The sequence below is a fragment of the Homarus americanus genome, unplaced genomic scaffold (genome assembly GCF_018991925.1).
Source record: "Homarus americanus isolate GMGI-L3 unplaced genomic scaffold, GMGI_Hamer_2.0 scaffold58074, whole genome shotgun sequence".
NCBI classification, from domain to species: domain Eukaryota; kingdom Metazoa; phylum Arthropoda; class Malacostraca; order Decapoda; family Nephropidae; genus Homarus; species Homarus americanus.
The window spans coordinates 2,114,637-2,137,338 of NW_024729094.1; the positions used below are offsets into that span (position 1 = coordinate 2,114,637).

The 22,702-nt window shown below is 41.2% G+C and overlaps 2 protein-coding genes across 5 annotated transcripts in view; one reads left to right on the forward strand and one right to left on the reverse strand.

Moving 5' to 3' along the window:
• The window catches only part of LOC121866307 (dnaJ homolog subfamily C member 28-like), a gene marked incomplete at its 3' end in the record, with an annotated part of 45,296 nt that extends 23,465 nt beyond the window's left edge, over positions 1-21,831 (reverse strand). The window contains 3 exon segments of the mRNA XM_042365916.1: positions 1,287-1,418; positions 12,918-13,031; positions 21,736-21,831. Coding sequence (XP_042221850.1) covers positions 1,287-1,418; positions 12,918-13,025 — 240 coding nt within the window.
• A 232-nt stretch (positions 21,832-22,063) lies between these two features.
• LOC121866308 (serine/threonine-protein phosphatase PP1-beta catalytic subunit) overlaps positions 22,064-22,702 on the forward strand; it is a 100,565-nt gene continuing 99,926 nt past the window's right edge. For all 4 annotated transcript variants that reach the window (XM_042365921.1, XM_042365917.1, XM_042365920.1 and 1 more), the window contains exon 1: positions 22,064-22,217. In XM_042365921.1, the coding sequence (XP_042221855.1) occupies positions 22,166-22,217 (52 nt within the window). In that variant the 5' untranslated portion in view covers positions 22,064-22,165. The remainder of the gene's footprint in view (positions 22,218-22,702) is intronic.

Sequence of the window (22,702 nt, forward strand, 5' to 3'; positions counted from 1 at the left end):
TAACGAACGACCTTCTGGAACGAAATGTGTTCGTTAACTGAGCGACCACTGTATATTGTTTTTCTTATATAGTATGTAGTGGGGTTATAAATCCTAATCAAAGAATAATTTTATTTAATCTAGATGGTACAACTAGAGACTAAAAGAATTTGATCTGCAGGAAGGGAGGGAGGTGGTGTATGGTAGGTGTAGGTGGAGACTTGGCAGTTTCAAAAAGAATCTTTATGGAGGTGTTCAATGAATTTAAAAATGAAAACCATGACTCCAGTTGTCTCAGTACAGTTGTCAAAATCCTTCAGCCAATGTATTATCTTATCTCACCGAAAAAGGTAAAAATACTTTTTTGAGCGAATGTACAGTCAGCCAAAAAATGTTCTGCACCCCTTGGTCTGATGGCCCCTGCAATGATCACTGCCTGAGGCCATGTTAATTTGGTAATGTTGGTATTTCTAGTTATGTGATGCATTGTATGACCGGTATTATGTATTTTTTTATATCACATATAGTTAACACAAGAGAAATTAACAGGAATCACCAACATAAATGGGTGTTGTTCAGAATTCTTGGTCCGGTGTGTCATACTGTATTGTATAACACCATAAAGGTACAGAAATTTTATTTGTTGACTGTACATCCCTGACATTCTTCATACCAGAATATTTCACCATTAATACACAGGGCACATCCTTCTTCTCTACAACTAGGAAAATATTCATCACTGACAGACTGCATAATAGCTCACCAGGTTATCACTTGTAGCATTCTACACTCTGGCAGCTGCCTAAAATAATCACCTATCCCTAAAATATTAACAAACACTGTAACCTGTATTTTGACTGGAACACTCATGTGTTATGTATCCCAGAGTTTCAACTGATGCCAATGCAAAAAATAAATGTTAAATGGATAAGTTTATGATTTTTTCTTCAGCTAAAACCACATCAAAAATTAAATCCAGTGAAAGCAAAACATCTGACAATGTATATACTGTACTGTACTTAGAGTTACTGTTGGTGCATCACTACCAAATTACAGTACTGTATAACCATATGTCTTCACTGGGCCTTACAGCCAACCAGTGTCACAGTTTCTCACTAACTTCCACGCCATCACTTAGTACTATGTCTATTATTGGTTTATAATCATTGTGTACACCAAAAATTGCCATTAAAATAATGTTTTATTGAGCATTTTAAGACTTGGTGAAGGTATATTTTCATAAGAATGTATCTCAGCTTTTATATAGTGAGTCACATATCACATACAGGTTGAGATTGAAGTGTTACCTGTTGAAACTTTGCACCATCAGCTTGTGGTTGTCCACTGTCAGGATGGAACTTTTTGGCCAGTTTGATAAACACATCCCGTACAGTTCCTTGGTCACAGTTATTCTGAAGGCCAAGTTCTTCAAAGTATTGCTGGGAGACAGAAAATCATGTTTTTAGAATTCAATAAAATTTATAAAAATACCATATACAGTAAAAGTCCAAAAATCCGGATGCCAGGAATCCGGACCACCCGAGAATCCGGACTTTTCGAAAACTCAAACTTTTTAAATTTAGCGGGCTTTTGGGGGTTACATGAATGAATGGAGTTGCTTTAAAAAATTAATTTATATAATTCTAATAATAAAAGTAATTGTAAATTATAGGTAGCTAATTTTGTTAGTTTTGTAATTAGCTTGAACTGAAATGTAAAATTTGTGGCACTATAAATCTTTTGTGTGTATGTGTGCATGCGTGAATGCCACAGCTGCACAGCGACAACAAACGACCACGCGATCGCCACTTTAAAACAAGCAATCAAACTGTGACAACATATGTAATTTTAAGTCCTACTCTTTCCATGTACAGAGTACAAGCCCATAATAATGGCCCCTAAAGTAGATAAACTTCGTTGTGTGAAGAGAAAGAAGAACACATTGAAATTGAGTGACAAACTTGAAATAATTAAGAAACTAGAACGTGGTGTGAGCAATGCTGTTCTAATGGAAACATACGACATTGGAAAGTCTACAATTTATGATATAAAAAAGGCAAAGAATAAAATTATAGAATTCACAGCTTTTTTGAGCCTTACATTAAAATTGCTGAAAGAAAAAGTTCACATTGGCCCAAATTAGAATATCTTGATAAAGTGTTGCATGAATGTTTTTTGTTAAAACGATCAGAAGGTATGGCAATTTCTGGGCCGATGCTTATTGCCAAAGCAAAGTCTTTTAAGGAGCAAATGAACATTGAATCAGAGTGCGCATTTAGTGTTGGATGGCTTAGGAATTTCAAGACTCATCATGGTATTAGACAGTTTGTTTACATTTTTGTCTAGTGTTGACTTTATTTTTCTTTAAAACTGCTCATTTTGATAAATGAAGCATGCTATATTTGCTAATGAATAAACTATCAAAATGTACCTTTTCATCTTTTCTTTATTCCTCCTTAAATTTTAATTTTAAAGTACTGCCTGAGAATCCGGAAAATCCGAAAATCCGGACCGACCCAATCCCCCAAGCAGTCCGGATTTTTGGACTTCTACTGTAATTCAGTGATAAACTTTATACAATATTAACAAAATCATATTTTTTTTATTTATAATTACCTGTACTGTTTCTATTCCTGCATCTTATCTAAATTATTCCTGGTACCTGTACTGTATTTTCATAATTTGTTGCTGGAGATGCAATAACTGTTGAGTTTTAAGCAGAATACAGACAGACCCCGACTTACGACTGCTACGACTTACGACCGTCGGGACTTACGACCGCCGCAGATTTTTTATTAATTTTTTTTTTTTTTTTTTTTTAAATGACACGCATTTTCTATACCGAAGCGTTTCCAGTTAATGTAGTCTCCATGTATAATTAGAAAATTATGGGGGCCCCATGTGCATTCAGCTGACTACATTAAAGGTAAGTGCTCAGTCACACTGTAACCATTCCTTAATATTTATTACTTTCACTGTACTGCATCCATCCCTCATTATTCATTACTTTTACTGTACTGTATTTCATTGTAGATTATTTATTTAAAAAAAAAAAAAATTTTTTTTTTTTTTTTTATCTATGTCGGACTTACGACCATGTCGGACTTACGACCTAGATTTGGGTCCCTAACCCCGTCGTAAGTCGGGGTCTATCTGTACTGTAGTGTACAGTACTGTACAGTACTGTATCTAAATAATCCATACTGTATCAGAATTCCAGTGGAGTACAGTATATATCAATTAAATTATTTCCTTATAAATGCAAAAGTTTTGTAAGAAATTTTCAGATTCCAAATTTTCCATTTTGGTAAAAGTTTTCCCACACTTTTGACTTATTTTAGTTCTCAATCTGTCCCTTTAGCCTTTTACACAGCTTCCCCCCTCGTTTTCCCAATTTTTCAACCACAAAATTATATACTATTCTATTCAAAAAAAATAAAAAAATCAATGCTATAGTCACTACAGAAGATGCTATACAGTATCCATACTGTATGTACATTATATTATGTATGCTGTATGTATATTATGTATGTGCTCCATTTATATACATTATTTATTCAGCCTAGCTAGCAGCGTGTGGCAATGTATTTACTATGTCTCACACTCTTAATTAATGTGCCTGGCGACATATGGAAGCTGCTAATGTATCACTTGCCACATGTCGCCTGAAAGGTTAGTTGAACCCCCAGACAGATCAGGGAGCTCCACCTCCCTTGTGTATCTCTGTTTGTCCAGTAAATAGAACCTATGAAAACTCTACAGGTGTTTGTGTTTGCTCCTGTAGATAGAACTTGGTACCCAGAACATATACATGGCGCAGTGTGTTAATTAACTGGATCATTATCCAAGTGAAGTGTAAAGTTTGTGGCAAGACCGGCTTATGGACCCCTGTTCTGTCGACAACCACTAATGGCCATCTCTTCCAAGAATTTATAGCAACTTTGAGCAATGTCAGTGATAGCAAGTTCTGTGAAGTGTATAAATGCATTGTGTGTGTAGTGCCATAAGTGTGTGACCTTGTTCTAAAGGATTCCCAAGGTGGAAGGCATGTTCAGGGCATTTGTGAGGAGTAGAGTTCAGTGCAGCCTCCTCCGGCTGCGTCTAGAGGGTAACTGATGACTGACTGTGAGTCGCCGCCTCTCCCTCCCACCGAGACACTGCCCGAGGCGCACACACATACACACACGCACGAACACACTGACTGCAGTCATCCCTTTATATATATTTTATATATATAATCTACTTATCTGTGCATTTAATTAATTTTTTGTCTCAGATCTTGTTGATACAACGGGCTGAAAGGTCAACACTGATTTAAGACACAGTACACAGATTAAGTAATTATGTCTCGTGCCTTACGCAGTCGTGGAGCCAACGCCTGGATGAGTCAGTTGGATGACAACTCTGCAGAGATGGATGACCAGGCTGAACAGGGCGCTCCAGTTCCTCCCACCACATCGCGCAGACCTTCAACTCGATCTTCAGCATTGTCTTAAGAGATAATTGCTTTAATGAAGTTTATGAGGGATGAAAGGCGTGAGGACGAAGCTAAAAGATGTGTGGAGGATGAAAAAAGGAGGCAAGCTGAGGCAGAGAGAGACCACCAACGGAGATTGGAAGACAGTGCACGGTTTGAAGCTTTGATATCTCGCCTCACTGTTAACCAAGCCCCTGGCTCTAACACTGCCTCGGTATCGACTGGTTCAGATACCTCATCAATGCTTTCTTCACGCCCCCCAGCCCCACCTAAAGCGGCCGCTCAAACACCACCCATCTTGAAGCCTGATGTGAATTTCCAGACTTTTCGTGAATGGCGGCGACGGTGGACTGATTATGCTACAATGGTGGATCTCCAGAGCTTGTCACAGCCTAAACAACTTATTCAGCTGCGCATGTGCCTGTCTTTGGAAACACAGCGTGTCTTGGAACATACGTTGCAGGTACCACCGACCTCTTCGTTGTCTGTAGAGGAGGTACTGGATATTCTACAACGGCACATCAAAGGGCAGCAGAATGAAGCTCTACGCAGGAGGGAATTGTTTAGCTGCAGACAGACAGAGGGCGAGACTTTTGATGCCTTTTATGTACGCCTCAAGAGAGCCTCGGAAGAGGTAGATATATGCCCAGGTAACCACCAGCAGTGCGAGGAGACCCAGTTGAAGCAGGTGATCCAGATGGGTGTTAAGGACGAGGAGCTTGTCCAACGCCTCGCTTCCCTCGACTCTTCCTGTTCTCTTAAGGATGTGTTGACAATATGTCGCTCCTATGAGGTTGCCAGGTGTGCCACCTCTGCCATCCGAGCTCCCCCTACAGCTGTATGTGCTGTGTCCCGGTAGAAGAAGGACAAGAAGTCTACTCCAACGCCTAAGCCCACCACACCCACCCCAGGCTCCTCTTGTAACAATTGTGGTAAGCAGCACGGAACACAGGTGTGTCCAGCTGCTGAGTCTACCTGCAACAGTTGTGACCGTAAGGGCCACTGGTCACTCACAGTACGGTGTCCAGCCAAATGCGTCCAGTGCAATGTGTGCGGTCGTCTGGGCCACTATGACAAGTGTTGCCCTACCAACAAACCCAAGGGATAGCGTCGGCGGAAGCAGCAGCGCCCTTCCACCAGGGAGGGCAGCCCACAGTCGTCCAATCAGAAGCATGACGACCGTGGACAACGCTCGAGCCATATTAGGAAGGTGTTCTCCCCCTCGCGTCCCAGGACTAAAGTTCCCCAGCACATCAGCATCATCGTGACCTATGGCAGTGTGTCATCCCATCTTCAGATGTTGCCCGACACCGGCGCTGATGCTACAGTCATCGGTCCCCAGCATTTGCAATGTTTGGGGCTCTCTCCAAGTGATCTAGGACCGCCCCCCAAGGACCTCCGTTTCACAGCAGATGGTTCACAGATGGCCCCAGCCCTAGGCTCACTCCAGGCACAGGTCACCTTTGGCAACAGGTCGCGTCAAGCCTGGATTGATGTGCATAACGGTGTCCCGACTCCTTTGCTGTCCTACAGACATTGTCAAGAGTTGGCCATCATCTTCCAGGACCAAGTCCGCTCTGGAATCCAAGCCTCTCAAGAAGATGGTAGGCTCCCCCATGAGGATCCACTTGAGGGACGACGCGAAGCCCTTCGCTATCTACACCCCTCGACTGGTCCCCCTGGCCTTCCGTGATGCGGTCAAAAACGAGCTGGACTCCATGGTTGCCCAAGAAATTATTGCACCAGCCGGTGATGACCTGTCTCCATAGTGTCACCCTATGGTAGCCGTCGCAAAACCCAAAGGTGGTGTTCGGATCACCACTGACCTCTCCAAGCTCAACAGCCAGGTGTCTCGTCCTGCGCAGTGCGCACCCTTCTCCCACGCCCTTTGCAGCTATGCGTAGTGTGAACCGGATGGCGAACTTCTTCACGACGATGGATGCCCTGTGTGGATACTAGCAGATAGAGCTTGCCGAAGAAGACCGACCACTTACAACTTTCATCACCCCGCATGGACGTTACAGTTATTGCCGTGGCCCCATGGGATTCACCGCTACAGGAGATGCTTTCTGCCTTCGAGGTGATATGGCTCTACAAGGTCTGGCAAACTGAGTGAAAGTGGTCGACGACATACTCGTGCACGATGAGGATTGCATGGATTACCTCCACCGTATCTACGAGGTACTCAACAGGTGCCGGAAGCAAGGCATCACCCTAAATGCCGACAAGTTTGTTCTCGTCAGCTCTTCAGTGGACTTTTGTGGGTACACCCTCACAGGAAATGGTATTGCAGCTCACCCGGAGAAGGTCCGCGCCATCACGGATTTCCCCACCCCGGCTAACCTCACCGATTTAGAGGTCCTTCATCGGTCTCGTCAACCAGTTAGCAGAGTTTTCGCCGGACATCTCCGCAGCCGCCCAACCACTTCGCCCCCTGATGAGCACCAAGAGGACATTCCTGTGGACTCCTGACCATGACAAGGCCTTCCAGCAAGTGAAACAGGCCCTGTCTAGTCCATCTGTCCTCGCCACGTTTGACCCAGCTTTGCCGACGGTTCTGCAGACAGATGCCTCACGCTTGTACGGCGTGGGATACGCCCTATTGCAGGATCATGGTGGAAGGCAATTCCGGCTCGTCCAGTGTGGCTCGTGTTTCCTCTTTGACAGAGACGCGCTATGCCACTATTGAGTTGGAGCTGTTGGCTGTGGTTTGGGCGATGTCCAAGTGCAGGTTTTACCTCATAGGCCTGCAACACTTTCACCTAGTGACCGACCATCGCCCGCTTGTCTCGATCCTCAACCACTACACGCTGGATGCCGTTGAGAACCCTCGCTTCCAGCGTCTGAAGGAGAAGCTCTCGGCGTACATCTTCACAGCAGTGTGGCGTGCTGGTAAGGAGCTCTGCATCCCTGATGCCTTATCCCGCTCTCCTGTCAGCCGCCCTACTCCAGAAGACCATGTGCTCGACGCTGACCTCGCTCTTTCCGTCAGGACTGGGGTCACCCTACACGCGGTCCAATCCCTTCGTTCGGACCTGTCACCAGATGATGACAAGGCAATGGAGGACCTTCGAACAGCAGCCCGAGATGACCCTTCCTACGTCCGACTCGTCGAGTGTGTGAGGAACGGATTCCCTAGCAACCGCTACGACCTTCAAAACTCCCTGCTCCCGTATTGGAAACTACGCGATGAACTCTACTGCGATGGAAACCTTGTTCTGTACGGAGCACGCGTAGTTATCCCTGCTGCCTCACGTCCCCACGTCTTGGCTCGCCTTCACGACAGTCACTGTGGAGCTGAAGCCACCAAATGACGTGCACGACAGACTGTGTTCTGGCCCGGCATCGACTCCGACATCTCCAATGTTGTCCGTGCGTGTGAGCCCTGCCAAGTATTACAACCCAGCCAGCAGCAGGAACCCTTCATGAGTGACGATAACCCCACCCGCCCCTTTGAGTCTGTGTCGGCCGACTTTTTCTCTGTGTCAGGAAAGTCCTTCCTTGTTATCGTCGACTGTCTCTTTGGTTGGCCGGCTGTCATCAAGTGTGGTAATGACATGACGTCTGCCGCCACCATCAGCAAGTTCCGCCACTACTTCCGTGACGTGGGCGTTCCTGTGCGCCTGCGAACTGACGGAGGGCCCCAGTTCACAAGCCGGGAGTTTGCTGTGTTCCTTGACCGATGGGGAGTCCAGCATGTGTTGTCATCGCCCCATTACCCGCAGTCCAACGGCCATGCTGAGGCTGCTGTCAAATCCCTGAAGCACCTCATCCTTAAGGTGGCCCCTTCTGGGAATATTGACTGCGAGGCCTTCGACCGGGGTCTTCTTGAACTCCACAACACACCCAACTACACCGGACGCTCCCCTGCCCAGGTCTTGTATGGACGCCCCCTTCGTTCTTGTGTCCCTGCTCACCCACAATCCTTCTCCAAGGAGTGGCAGGCCAAGACAGAGGATTGTGATTGCCGAGCCGCCGAACGTGTTCATGATGTTGTCACCCGCTACAACGACCACTCCCGTCCTCTTCCCAAGTTGAGTGTTGGCACCCAAGTCCGTGTTCAGGACCCGACCTCCCTACGTTGGGACAAAGTGGGCGTAGTCATGGGTCTCGGTAGGTCACGGGACTACCAGGTGCGGTTACCCAGTGGTTGTGTGTGGTGGAGGAACCGCCGTTTTCTCCGCCCCGTAACAACGCCTTCTGCTGACTCCGCCACCAGTGTTGAGTCCCATACCCTCCCCAGTGATCAAGTCCCTCGACGCTCAGAACGGATCCAAAAGAAAAGGTCCGCTCAAGACTTTGCTATGAGCGTATAGGGGGAGAGGGAGGTGTATGTATATTATGTATGCTGTATGTATATTATGTATGTGCTCCATTTATATACATTATTTATTCAGCCTAGCTAGCAGCGTGTGGCAATGTATTTACCATGTCCCACACGCTTAATTAATGTGCCTGGCGACATATGGGAGCTGTTAATGTATCACTTGCCACATGTCGCCTGAAAGGCTAGTTGACCCCCCAGACAGATCAGGGAGCGCCACCACGCTTGTGTATCTCTGTTTGTCCAGTAAATAGAACCTACAAAAACTCTACAGGTGTTTGTGTTCGCTCCTGTAGATAGAACTTGGTACTCAGAACATATACACATACCAGAAATGATCTATCTTGGCTTATTTACCTAATGGTCACCCACAGTACATACAAAGACTGTACAGTACTAAATTTTCATACATACAAAATACTTGCAAGTACTGTGCTGTACATGATATATATTGGACAGAAAGGAATGAAAATGACAAAAGGATTGTGACATTAATAAAAACAATAAACAAAGACTGTGCTATCCCAATTTATATGTACAGTTGGGTCTGGATTTACGCGGTTTTCGTTTATGCATTTTGTCATTTACGTGGTAATTTGCCAGAAACGGGATGCTTCATTTACACAGTAAATAATAATAATAATAATAATAATAATAATTAACGGTTTATTGAAAAAGTTCTGCAGCCCGAAGGCTGAAAATATACATTGGGCATAAATGACTTATTACATACATTGGTGGTTTAACAAAAGCCTTCATTAGAGAAAGGTAAAGGAACATACAGTGAACATACAGATTAATGTAGGTGTTGAACAGCAAAAACGTAGTGTAGTAACTCCCTCCCAGATGGTGTTAGGAGGGACCTCACGTGGTGTAGTAGTTCCCTCACAGATGGTGTTATGAGGGGCCTCACGTGGTGTAGTAATTCCCTCACAGATGGTGTTATGAGGGGCCTCACGTGGTGTAGTAATTCCCTCACAGATGGTGTTATGAGGGGCCTCACGTGGTGTAGTAATTCCCTCACAGATGGTGTTATGAGGGGCCTCACGTGGTGTAGTAACTCCTTCACATATGGTGTTATGAGGGGCCTCACGTGGTGTAGTAATTCTCTCACAGATGGTGTTATATGAGTGAGGTGTGGTTCCAGGCCTTCCTATCGTAGACGGATTAACACATCGCTGGTAGTTGGGTCTCACGGGCCGTTATCACTGGGTACCTGGGACCTCACTGTGTGAAAGGTCAACTTGGGTACCACTGTTACTGTTGAGTTGTTCTCACTGACTTAAGCACTGTTCACCACTGTTCACCTCTGTTTAACACTGGTTCCATTTCTTTCCTAAATGAAATAGTGACTTCTGGCGTGAACTTGTTGATATTCCGGTGGGGAGGAGGGTTCAGGGGAGGGAGTTGGTATGGGCCAACATAGCAGTTGACCTGGCTGCTCCGAGAGGAGCGCCAGGTACGTCTTGACCCTTCGGTGGTCATTTACGCGGAGAGCGGCTGGCGGTCTTCTCGCGTCGCGCCATTTTTGGATTAAAACCTCCCGCCATCTCCCGCCATTCCGCTATATTGGGTAAGCGGCTTGAGAAGGTTGCGCAGTGTATGTCTTTGTTGCGTTATTGGTGACGTCATATGATGTATCGGACTGTGATTGGGCCACGCATCCTTACCTCCCTCCCCACTAGCTGTGATTGGTTTAATGTAATATGAAGTGCCCTGCTGCGGGAGGGGTGAAGCCGTTGACCTAACCGCGTCAGTTACTCTCTTCCCAGTCACCCAGTGTATACTGTGTTCTAATGTTCGGATAATCTCGCTAATCTCCTAAGAATGGCTTCCAATGGACCTCCACCACCACAAAAAAACCTTGCATTGCCTGGACCCAGCCGCCCTAAGCCAAAGAAGATACGACGTGCCCTAAGTTACGAGGTGAAGTACAGTATAATACAAGAGTTAGAAAAAGCCAAGATAAAAGAACACATGAACATCACAAAGTCTGCAGGTGCTTCAATATTGAAGTACTGCCAGAACCAGATGCTTCTCAAGACGGAGAATTTACTTGTGAGCTACTTGATTCGTCAGGCACGACGCAACATGGCAGTGGACACGCGGTCGGTTCAAGAGTATGCACATAAACTGTACGTAGCAGTGGCACGTAAGATGGGAATTGCAGAGCCCAAACCCTTCAATGCTTCCTCTGGGTGGCTGCAAGGGTTTAAGAAGAGGAACAAGATCACCAACATTAACATTGGTGGTGAAGGAGCGAGTGCTGACCGTGTTGCGGCTAGTGATTTTCCTCCTTTCTTACGTGACGTTATGGAGGAAGGACAGTACACCGACGACCAGGTGTTCAACATGGATGAATCCGGTCTGTTTTGGAAAAAGCTACCTTCCAAGACCTTCGTTGTCAAGTCTGCCAGCAAGTGTCGGGGCCGGAAGTTGCAGAAGGAGCGCATCACCGTCCTGTTTACCACCAATGCCTCCTGTACCTGTAAACTCAAGTTATCGGTGATCCACACAGCCCGCAAGCCGCACGCCTACAAGAACATGGACATTGACCAAGCTAAATGTCCACTGGCTAATCGCACGTAAGGCGTGGATGTTCTCTGCTCTGTTCCTCTCCTGGTTTGACGACTGTTTCGTTCCCGACGTCAAGAAATTCTGTGAGCAACAGAATGTTCCATTCAACATTTTGTTGCTCCTTGACAACGCACCAGGACACTCGCCCCTACTGTTGAATTGTCACCCCAACGTAAAAGTGGTCTTCCTTCCTCCCAACACTACGTTGTTAATCCAGCCCATGGATCAAGAATTAATTTGTAATGTGAAGGCTGCATTCTCTACAAAGAAGTTTAAGCTACTAAACGACTGTACCAACACCAAGGATGAGTTGCGTAACCTGGGGGACACCGATAGCCAGAGTGATGAGGACGAGGAACAAGAGTTGGCGGATCAAGAAGTTCGCGTCAAACAGTTTTGGAAGAAATTTAACGTCAAGAAAGCTGTTGACTTCTTGGTGGAGGCATGGGATCAGCTGTCTGTAGCAACGATTCGTCACTCATGGCGGCATGTGTTGCAAGGTATCCCAGGTGGGAGGCAGAGTCAACCTGTGACTGGTGAGGTTCAGTCTGTTGCGGTGGCAGTGGACCTTGCTAGAAAAGCTGCGCAGAGTGTTACAGGTGCAGGCTTCTTCGAGACCACCAACGACGACATTATGGAGGTGATAAGGGATCCTGAGGTGACTGCCGACGAGATGTTAGAAGACGATCACGTCAGTGAAAAGACAGGCGGTGCGTCATCCCAAGAAGAACACAAGTTAACGAATGGTAATGTTAAGGATGCCATCGAGTGTGTAGAGAAACTGAAGCTCATCCTTTCCAACATCCCTGACGATAACCGCTATGAAGTCTTCAATAACCAGCTGTTGCACACTATGGAGCCGTACATCAAGGTGTATCACGACAACATCAACACTAGCCGTCAGCGTAATCACGGACTTCTTCACCCGCAACCCACCACAGCCAGCCCAAGCCAGTGATAGTGACAGTGATGGTGACTTTGAGGGATTTGTCAGGGAGGCCCTGACAACTATGGTGGATACTGATGGTGATTCACCTGAGGGCCAGTAATCTGCCCTCTGCCTCGGAACCAGCCGCCATTCCCGTGCGCCGACCCATCTCTTCTACTAACGTAAGTGTTAAACCTTACCTAACCTTGATTTCTTCTAACCTAACCTAACATAAGTGTTAACCCTTGATTTTTTCTAACCTAATGTAAGTGTTAAACCTTGATTTTTCTTTTACCTGGTACAGTATATTATTCTCTTATTGATATTTCTCTTCTATATTATGTGTGTGTGCATACCATCATAAAGTTAAGATGTTATTTTTACTACAACGTAGGTATTGTGTCGGAAAAAGTGGAGTTTGGGGGTGGGCCCAGTCTCTATTTCAATTGATCCCATATGTTCTGTTATTTCATTTATGCGTTTCTTGTTTTACGCGGTACAACGCGGGTTCAATTGACCGCGTAAATGAAGACCCAACTGTACAGTACTGTACATTTAACACATAACAGTGACTTTAGATGATAAAAATGAGATAAAGAGAAAAAGAATAAAGTGACAGAACAAAAACTTACAGAGTAATCTCTTTCTCTGGAGTGTAATCCTTGTATTTGTATCCAATAATTCCAACACCTGATAACTGACACTCTGGTAAGGAAAGTTCTCCCAGGTAACATCAGCATTATAACCTAGAATCAAAACACCAAATTACCTTTACAATATTACTCTAGTATCACCTAAAGAATCTCTCCCCAGCTTATTTCACCTTGAGATTAATCACCTTAAACCTAACCTAACTTAATGCTAACCTAACCAAACCGAACTTAACCTCGTTTCCCAGGATAAGCTGAGGTAGAGATTCTTCAAGTGATCCTTTACATACTATATGATGAAGCATCATTATATACAGTTGAAAGCTTCCATTTAGGATAACTTAGATTTAGCTTGGTTAGGATAGGTTAGGTTAGCATTAGGATAGTTAGGTTAGATTAGATTAGATTACAATAGTTTAGGTTAGGTTAGTGGAGGAGATGGTTAACACTGGAAGGAATTTATAGAATTGGGTCATTTTTTCCACATGTTTAGATCAGTGCTTCTCAAACTATCTGATGTGGCGGACCGGCAGGTTTTTTCCAATGTGCCAGGGACCCTGTACCATATTTGTGCCATATTATTATTTGTTTACGATCCGAGAAAATATTATTTGAACATTCGTAGTAATATTAATTTATGCCGGAAAAATATAATGAATATAATAAAAGTTAACACATTTTTTTAATTTTTTATTTATTTTGTAAATAAGTATTACAATATTACAATATAAATAAAAAAAAAATCAAACTTGCAAAGCCTTCTAACAAAAATATTATAAACATATGTATATATAAGTAATAAAATGAAAAATTATAATGAATAATGTATGTTAAATTTTTTTTATATTTAAGTTATTTTAAACCCCAATGTATAAAGACATTAAAACAAAGATTGAAAGGAATAGGCAACTAAAATATGAAATTGATCATTATTTTATTGACACAATAAAAGGCATGTTAAAACCTTAACCTTTACTAATGTGAAAGGTGAGCCTGCTTCTTCTTTGTCAGCTTATCCAATCGTGGTTCAATTGAGGACAGAGCCACGAGCAATGGAGAATGAATATCCATACTATTCCTGTACTTTGTCTTAATGACACTCATGGTTGAGAAGCCAGTCTCGCAGAGGTATTTTGAAGGAAATGGGAAAAGAGTTTTCAGAGCAATTTTAGTAAGTTCAGGATATTCTGCTTTCACTTTTATCTAAAAGGAACCAAGTGATGTTGTCGTTTAGAAACTCATCTTCAATCCTTCGTCAACATCCTGCTCCAACAATTTATCCTCCATAGTGACACTTGAGTCATCTCTCAATGACATAAACGGATTTCGGATCCATCCATTCCCTTTCCGTGGATCTTCTTCTGCTGGAAAGTAACGCTGAAAACGTTCTGCCAAATTCGTCAAGTGTTCTCTGATGACAATTTGTAGAGATGTAACATTAAGGTCTTCGCCTGCATCGGCGATGACTGCCGCTAATTGGTGAAACATGTCATAACAATCTCTTGACACTCGACACTTCCATGCTTCTAGCTTTTGTTTTTGTCCATCGATCTTGTCTGCCATTGTAAAACACGAAGCTATTCTTCCCTGCATGGAGGTGTTGAGATCATTAAAGATGGCAAATATATCAGCCAAATAAGCCAACTTGGCTAGCCAATCCACATCTCAGAACAATTGTGACCAATTTGGTTTTTTGTCCTGAAGAAACTCAGCAAGCTCGTTTCGTAGCTCAAATACTCTTGACAGGACTTTTCCCCTCGATAATCAACGTACATCGGCATGCAATAGGAGCAGTTTATGATCAGCTCTCATATCATCACATAATGCAGTGAATAGTCTCGAATTTAAAGAATTTGCTTTACATGGTTCACAGTTTTTACAACCTCACTGAGCACACTGTTTAGTTCTATTGAAATTTTTTTTGTTGCAAGACTTTCTCGGTGAAGGAAGTAGTGCATCGACTTGCATTCTGGGGCAAGCACCTTGATCTGGGTAATCACTCCCGAATGCCGTCCTAGCATTGCGGCAGCGCCATCAGAACATATGCCTACACAAAACTTGAAATCCAACCCACATTTGTTAACGATGTAGTCGCTCGCAGTCTTGAACACTTCAGAACTAGTTGTTTTTGTTGGTACGTAGTGAAGCAGAGAAAAAAACTCTTCCTTCAAATCACCCTCATGTTCAAAGCGCACATACACCAGCAGAATTGCCATTTTATCAATGTCTGTACATTCATCAAGTTGCAAAGAAAAGTACTTTGCTAATTTAATCTGTCCTATGAGCTGATCTTCCATATCGTGAGCCAGATCGTGAATTCGTCGAGCTATAGTGTTATGTGAAAGTGGCACCTGAGCCACTTTCCTTGCCGCTGGCTCGCCCAGCATTTCCATGCAGACATCTTTAATACAGCCTATCACTAGCGTCTCACCGATTGTGTATGGCTTTTTAGCCTTAGCAACTCGAAATGCTACTTTATAAGAAGCCCGCAAAGCACAAGTATTTATGTGTGACACTTCAAAGATCTGTTTCTGTCAGCCTTTTAAATCAACATGCTTTCTTTCAAAGAATTCTTTCGACTTTGAACTCATTTCTTTATGTTTTGTATTTAAATGCCTCTTGAGGTTTGACGGCTTCATTGAGTCGTTAGCCAACACATCTCTGCAGACCGGCAGCCGATGGCTCGCGTACCGGCACCGGTCCGCGTACCACCACTTTGAGTAGCACTGGTTTAGTTGATATTAAGTCATAAAAATAAGATAACTTTGACCTTTAATTTTTATTTTTTCCTCCATTTTTCTCAACTCTTCAATCATAAAGAACACCTGAACACTGATCATATGGTAATAGGCAAAAATAAAATAAATTAAATAAATATATAAATAATTTTCCATAAATATGGTGGCATGACTGGCATCCAATAGCCACTTGCCACCATACCTGAGGGTTGGCGACCACAGTCCTCCACTCCAAACATTCTTGGGCTGCATTTAACAATCCTCTTAGGTTTTGTATCTCTCTGGGGACCCAGTTTTTAATTTCATTCGTCCATCCCCGTCTCTGTCTGCAGCTTTCTGTTGCCAATAAAGATTATTTAAAATTCCGATAGCGCCTTCATGCATACCTTTTTTCAAGATCTCTATAAATTTATTTTGCTTTACCATATCAAAAGCTTTTCAAAATGTACAAATTTCTTTGGACCTCTAAAGCCCTTTCACTCAAAATTCTCAAACCAAATATAGCTTCTCTAGTTCCCTTTCCTTTTCTAAATCCATTTGGCTCTTCAGATATTTCTCTTCCTATTCTAAATTTTATTCTCCATAAAATTATGTTGAATAGAACTTTGCAGGCATGAATTTTAAGCATATTTTTCTCAACTGGGTGAACTCTAAGGCTCCTGGCTCTTTAAGTAATGCTACATAAACGTAATGATTTTTTAAATGACTGGGAAGGTCTCCTGTGAAGTACAGGTATATAGAATTACATATTTTAGTCAAACATTTTATCCCAATTTTGTTCTTTGGTTTTATAAATTCTACTGGAAGCTGATCAACCCCACAAGCTTTAGCATTTTTTTATTTGCTCAAAGTTCCCTAAACCTCTGTTTCCAGAATTGGCATTTCGGTCTTCATTTTGTGTTTGTTTCTTACTTCTACTCTATCATTATCTTTGCTTTTAATAGTTCCACCACCTTTATTTCCTTTGTTCTAGTTTATTTGTTTTATCTTCTGTGCATTTCCCTATAATTATGTCTTCTGTCCTCATCTTCAATCTTCTTGCAATTAATTTCTAGATTATCTTTCTTGGCCTGTCTGCGTCCCCTGTGAATTTCTTTGTTAATTTTTTTCTAAGCCTCACTTTGTTTTCTCATATTTCTTTGTCAATCAATTTTCTAAAAAAATTCCATTTGTTATCCACTTGCTTTCAGCCTCGTTCCGCCATGTCCTATCAGTTTTTCCCCAATCTCTAACATTACTTCCTTGTAATTATCAAATTGTTGTTCTGGTCCTTGTTCATGAAAATCACCCTCTAGCAATACTGAAAACCTATTTTCGGTTTCAATTTCATATTCTATCCCTGCCCTTGTTTTGGGTTTACCTAAATCCCATTTTATTTTGTCCACATGGACTTATTGGAAGGATGTGCAAGAGTCCAAGATGCGGCAAGACAGTGACATTCAACCAGCATTACTTCTTTCAGTGTAAGCAATTGACCACATGTGCCATGAGGTGGAACTCGACAGAAAGATGGTCATTCATTGGTTCTCTTTCTGTTGGGAAGTAGCTGTTTTTTTGCACTTCCAAAAATGTGAAGCTGAGTGGATGTGGTTGTGTTGTGGAGTTTCACGAGGCTCAGTTTGATAGGAGAAAATATGAACGTAATAGGATTGTTACAGACAGTGGATTGTTGAAGGGATTAAACGTGGTACAAAAGCAGTGTTTCTCGTTCCTGTTGAAACTAAGGATAAAGAGACTTTGCTGAACATTGTCAATGAATGGGCACTTCCAGGTACCCATATCATAACAGATTGTTGGAAGGGATAGCTTGACTTGAAGAACCACAAATACAATTGCGAAAATGTGTTCCTACACACCCGTGGTAACCTGTGACTCCAAATGGCCAACCTATATGATCTATAGCAAACCTATCCACCAATCTCATCCATCGTTACATGACCAATACCCATTCATTCATAAATACTGATACGACTACTGCGACGGTGCCGTTTGGAAATATGGGGTTATCACAAGGGTGAAGGAAGAACTATAAAAGATTAAACACAACACCTCCCCAGAGTACACAGCATCAGGCAGAAGTAACATGAATGCTAAATGAACCTGATCACATAATGTGGACTCTAAAATATTGTGCTTTACTCTCCAGTATGTGTTTGCTGACTTTGGCTTTTTTCTTCTTTTTTTACGGGGAATAGCCCACCCAGGCACAGGTCATCGACCCACAACAGGGCCCAGGGGCTGGAAAAACAAGAGTAAAAAGAAATTTAAAATACAGGTATTATATTAATCTACACCACAAATATGCCGGAAAACCAACTTTTTGAAGTGAGACTGATTATATGAGTATGGAAACACAGAAGAAGGCAGAGCATTCCACAGTTTGTCTGTGTGAGGAATGAAGGACGATCCTTTTATAATGTTAATTTTTATGGTTGTGTTAATAGGTACTCTTGTATAATAATTAAATATTTATAATATTAGTGGTAATGTACTCCTGTATAATACTAAAAAAGATTTCTTTATTAAAATCATCGGTGGGAGTTGTTTGATTTCATTATCTTTATCCGCAGATGTTCTTATCATTACGGTAAGTATTTTAAAAGAGGCGACATTTACTAGAACCTAATAGATCCTGATCTAACCAGCCTAATTTCCTAGCTAGGGGGCTCCGCCCACCGGACTCTCCTCAATATTAAACAGAAAGTACTTATTTTGATATCTGATACCAATGAAAGCAACTTTGTTGAAGTGTTATGGTGTAATTTAAATTTTTTCTGTGGACATGAGAGTACGCTCGAACTGAGCGGGTTGGTTGTTAACAAACAGACGACATACAGTGAGTCAGCAGATTTTTTGGAGGTGTATTTACGGTAAATAATTGGTAATTAATGGCGACCGACCCGCAGCCGATTTTTCATTGAAAATAATTTTAAAAACGCCGCACTTTCACTGTGTTTTATAGTGGACACTGTCGTGGTTTGCGCAAATGTGTTAAAATGTGTTATTTCTAAATTAAATCTAACTTAACCTTAGTTGATATGAAAAACAAGCAGCAGCAGCATTGTTAGAAGACCTGACCAACCTAATCAAACCTTACTTAACATCTAACCCCGACCCCCAGTATATTAAACAGAGAGAACTTACGCTGATACGGTGCAATATTACGGTTTTTGTGGTTGTGAGAGCAGCCGCCCATACCAAATGGTTCATAAGCATACACTGAGCATCGGCATTGATGCAGCTAGGGCAGCGGAGTGTTTTGAAATACCTGTACGTATGTCAATATGATTGGCTGTTTACATCCTGGGATGAGACGTCACCGCCACATTACCGCTGAGAAGACAAACCAGTGCACGCTTAGGCACCTAATTTTCTACCAAACAAATATTTGCACAAGAAATCATTATCATATCAGAACTCACTGATGAAAATAGAGTAAGACAATAAAAAGCAAAACAAATTACTCGTCCATGGGTCAGTAGTCAATATCAACCAAATAATTAATTTCTTCCCATACAAAGCATGTGGAGACATCATTTTAATGTCATATGATTAGTTTTCACAGTGTTTTACCCCCACAATTTCCCTTATCCTTCATGCCCTGCCCACTACAGGTGATTTATGATTGTAAATAGAGAAAAAAGGTTAATATTTATCCATTGGCTGTCCGCAAGTTTCCAATTTTCAATATTACAGACACAAAGACTATAAAAAAAAAACATACGACTTCATATCATTTCTTGTGCAAATCAATATTAACGGAGTATCTCACAAATCTCTAGACATAAATTTCTGTACCCGCCATGTTGCCAGAGTCACTTTTCTCATCTCCTCTTTGCGACATGACAACCAATGATCTTCAAGTATCGGGTCATGTGTCTTGGCTAGCCAATCATTTTGAAGCAGCCATTTTGAAGGATCGTAATGGCGTGTGTTAAGGTAGTAGGCAGCTATGAAACAGGGAAGTTCTACCGCCTGGGAAGATAGTGGAAGCATAATGTATTGTCTAATGGTAGACCCTGCTACTGTACTATTCCAGATGATACTAAATGTTACATAATACTTCCTTGAGATAAATGTATAGTATATATCAGGTGCCTCAAAGAGAGCTCAGGCTCTCAACTGGCTCAGCCATGTTAATATTGTTATCATTATCCACTCTGTATCTGTATTTTTCTGGCTAAATAAACTGTTACAATTCAATTGTTACAATTCAATATAACATCACGAAAATTGTGTCCAAGTCCCAGGTTGCTGATCTGATTTTCTGCCTCATTTACACACAGTTGCAGGGTCTCAATTGTTTCTCTTATTTTGACAACACAACATATATACAGTATATTGTTTCTCACTTTTGATCTTTTTTTTATTTTTTTATTTTTTTTATTTCTTTATTATTATTATTATTATTATTATTATTATTATTATTATTATTATTATTATTATTATTATCATTATTAATTTATTGTTTTATTTTCAATTTTGTATTTTTTATTAAAATTTTATTTACTATGAATTATTATTATTATTATTATTATTATTATTATTACATTTTCACCCCCCAGGCCCCGATGTGGGTCAGTGACCTGTGCCCGGGTGGGCTCATAACCGTATATAAAAAAAAAAGTGCTCTCTCCCTTATCTTACTGTTATTCAGCGAGTTTATCAGAACAAGATCATGGTGTACTACCAACATCAAGACTGTGCCCTCAGTGTGGAAATTGTTAAGTTCTAAGAAAAGACAAAAATTATTTTGTCTGTAACAAAAAGCGTACCAGATCACCCAGCTGTATCCTCCACCACAGTAGCAGGTAAGCTAAAAAAATGGTTGGGTTAGGTTAGGTTTGATTTGATTTTTTTGGTGTGTTTTACTCAAACCTGACAGCCCTTTTCGTGCAAATTAGCTGTTTCTGTTACAATTTAGAATGTTTATTTAAAACCCCCCCACTAATTTGTATTAGAAATGAAGGTCAGATTTGAGTACAACACACCAAAATACACAAAAAAAAACTATTTTTGTATCAAAACCAGAAGACCGGTCCAACGAATTACCCAAAAGTACCCAAAAGTATATTAAATCACGGTAAAATCTTAACGAATATATGTTTTACATCAATAAAACCTGATTAATAATGTTTTCATTGAAATGTAGTCAAAATAATGAAATAATAAACAGCGAAAAACGCTAAATTCCAAAGACTCACCTATCCAAAATGGAGATATAATTACCGGTGTTTCTGTTACTTTTGGGTATTTAACACAGCCGTAGGATTTACTTTTCGTTAGATTAGCAAAGTGCATCACGATGGATCCGAGTTATCTCCCTTGTTCACGAACTCTTTGGAATTTAGCGTTCGCCAATACTGAAAGTTTTTCGCTGTTTATTATTTCATCTTACAAATTATTTTTACAAAATTACACTAAAAATATTATTGAACATGTTTTGTGTATGTATAACAGATATTCGTTAAGATTTTACCCTTATTTGCTATACTTTTGGGTACTTTTGGGTAATTCGTGGCTCCCCCTGAAGACAGCAAATGTACGAATATTTACTGAGAAACAAATACTTATAATTAAAATATAAAGTAGTCGCCTCTTTTAAAATACTTACCATAGTGCTAAGAACATGAGGCAAAATGGGGAATGAAATCGAACAACTTCTGGTGGTAGTGGTGTTCTCAGAAATTACCAAATCATGATACAATAAATGTAATATTTTGCAAGATCAAGGGAGATTTTGTCCGTGGGGTTGGCTCAGCCATTTTATCCCAGTCTGACAGTTGTGCCATGTTTTCCTGTGCCATCTTTTCTGTGCCATCTTTTCCCGTGTCAATCTTTCCCGTGTCATTTTCTTCCTACATTCACTCCAACTGGGGTTAACCACCGTTTCCTCCACCATTACCGGATTGGATAATTTAGGTTAGTGTGTAATATAGGATTATATAACATACCTTCTATAACCAAGTCTATTAACAAAATATACAAACACTAAAAATATAACAATAATTACTTACTTTCCTCCTCTCAACATAACATTAAAATGTGAACATTAAACTTACTGTCAACACAAACCTTGTCAACACCTGAGATGATAAACAACCTTCTTCAAGAGTGTTGTTTACATTATCAGCTGTTGTGTATAGACTACCCCAAACAGTGTTACCATACAGTAACCCTTTTACTGATAGAGTTCATTAATAATTATATGTTTAACAAAATAATATTAATCGTCTTTTTTTTTCGCTAAAAATATCCCCCATCGTCTATATTTTATCTGAATCTTCTATTCTGTTCGACAATGTCTATATATCTGTATAAAAACAACTTAATTTAGTAGTTATTACTTATATTTTTGGGATTTAAGTTATTTTTAGTAAAGTAACTTTACATCTTGTTTATTACTTATAATTTACTGAATTTAATAAGTGTAAGAACAACAACAACTTAAGTCTCTCCAAACTAAACGAACTAGTGGCAAAATTTTGCAAGATGGCCGAAACGGAGCTTGACGTTGATAATTTAATTTCTCGCTTATTAGAAGGTAAGTACCACTAGTTTCTAACTAGTTAACACCATAAATATTATATAAATGTGATAACTGTGACAAGGTGTAGAGTTATTGTAGTATATAGTGATTAAATGGCGGAGAAAGGTGAGGTGAGGTAGCGGGTTTGGGAGATGTTTTGACACGGGCTCCACCAACCTTGCTCTTGAGAAACTTTTGTACACGGAGTCAACTACTGAACTGTATTAAGGCAGTCTACTGTACCATGGCAACCACTTAGACTAACGCACTTTCATTAATGAATTAATAATAAATATGGTGCTGTATTTTAATAGATATCAGTATCGTTGTACAGTAGTTGATGCTTGTGCTGTGTAGATAAGAGTTTTACTTTATATTATCGAATGGAATATTATATTATACTTTAACTTGATCACATTGACTTAATGATCATTGGGTATATATAATAATAGACGTTTTAAATACTAAGGGATTTGTAGATATCAACAGGATATGATGAA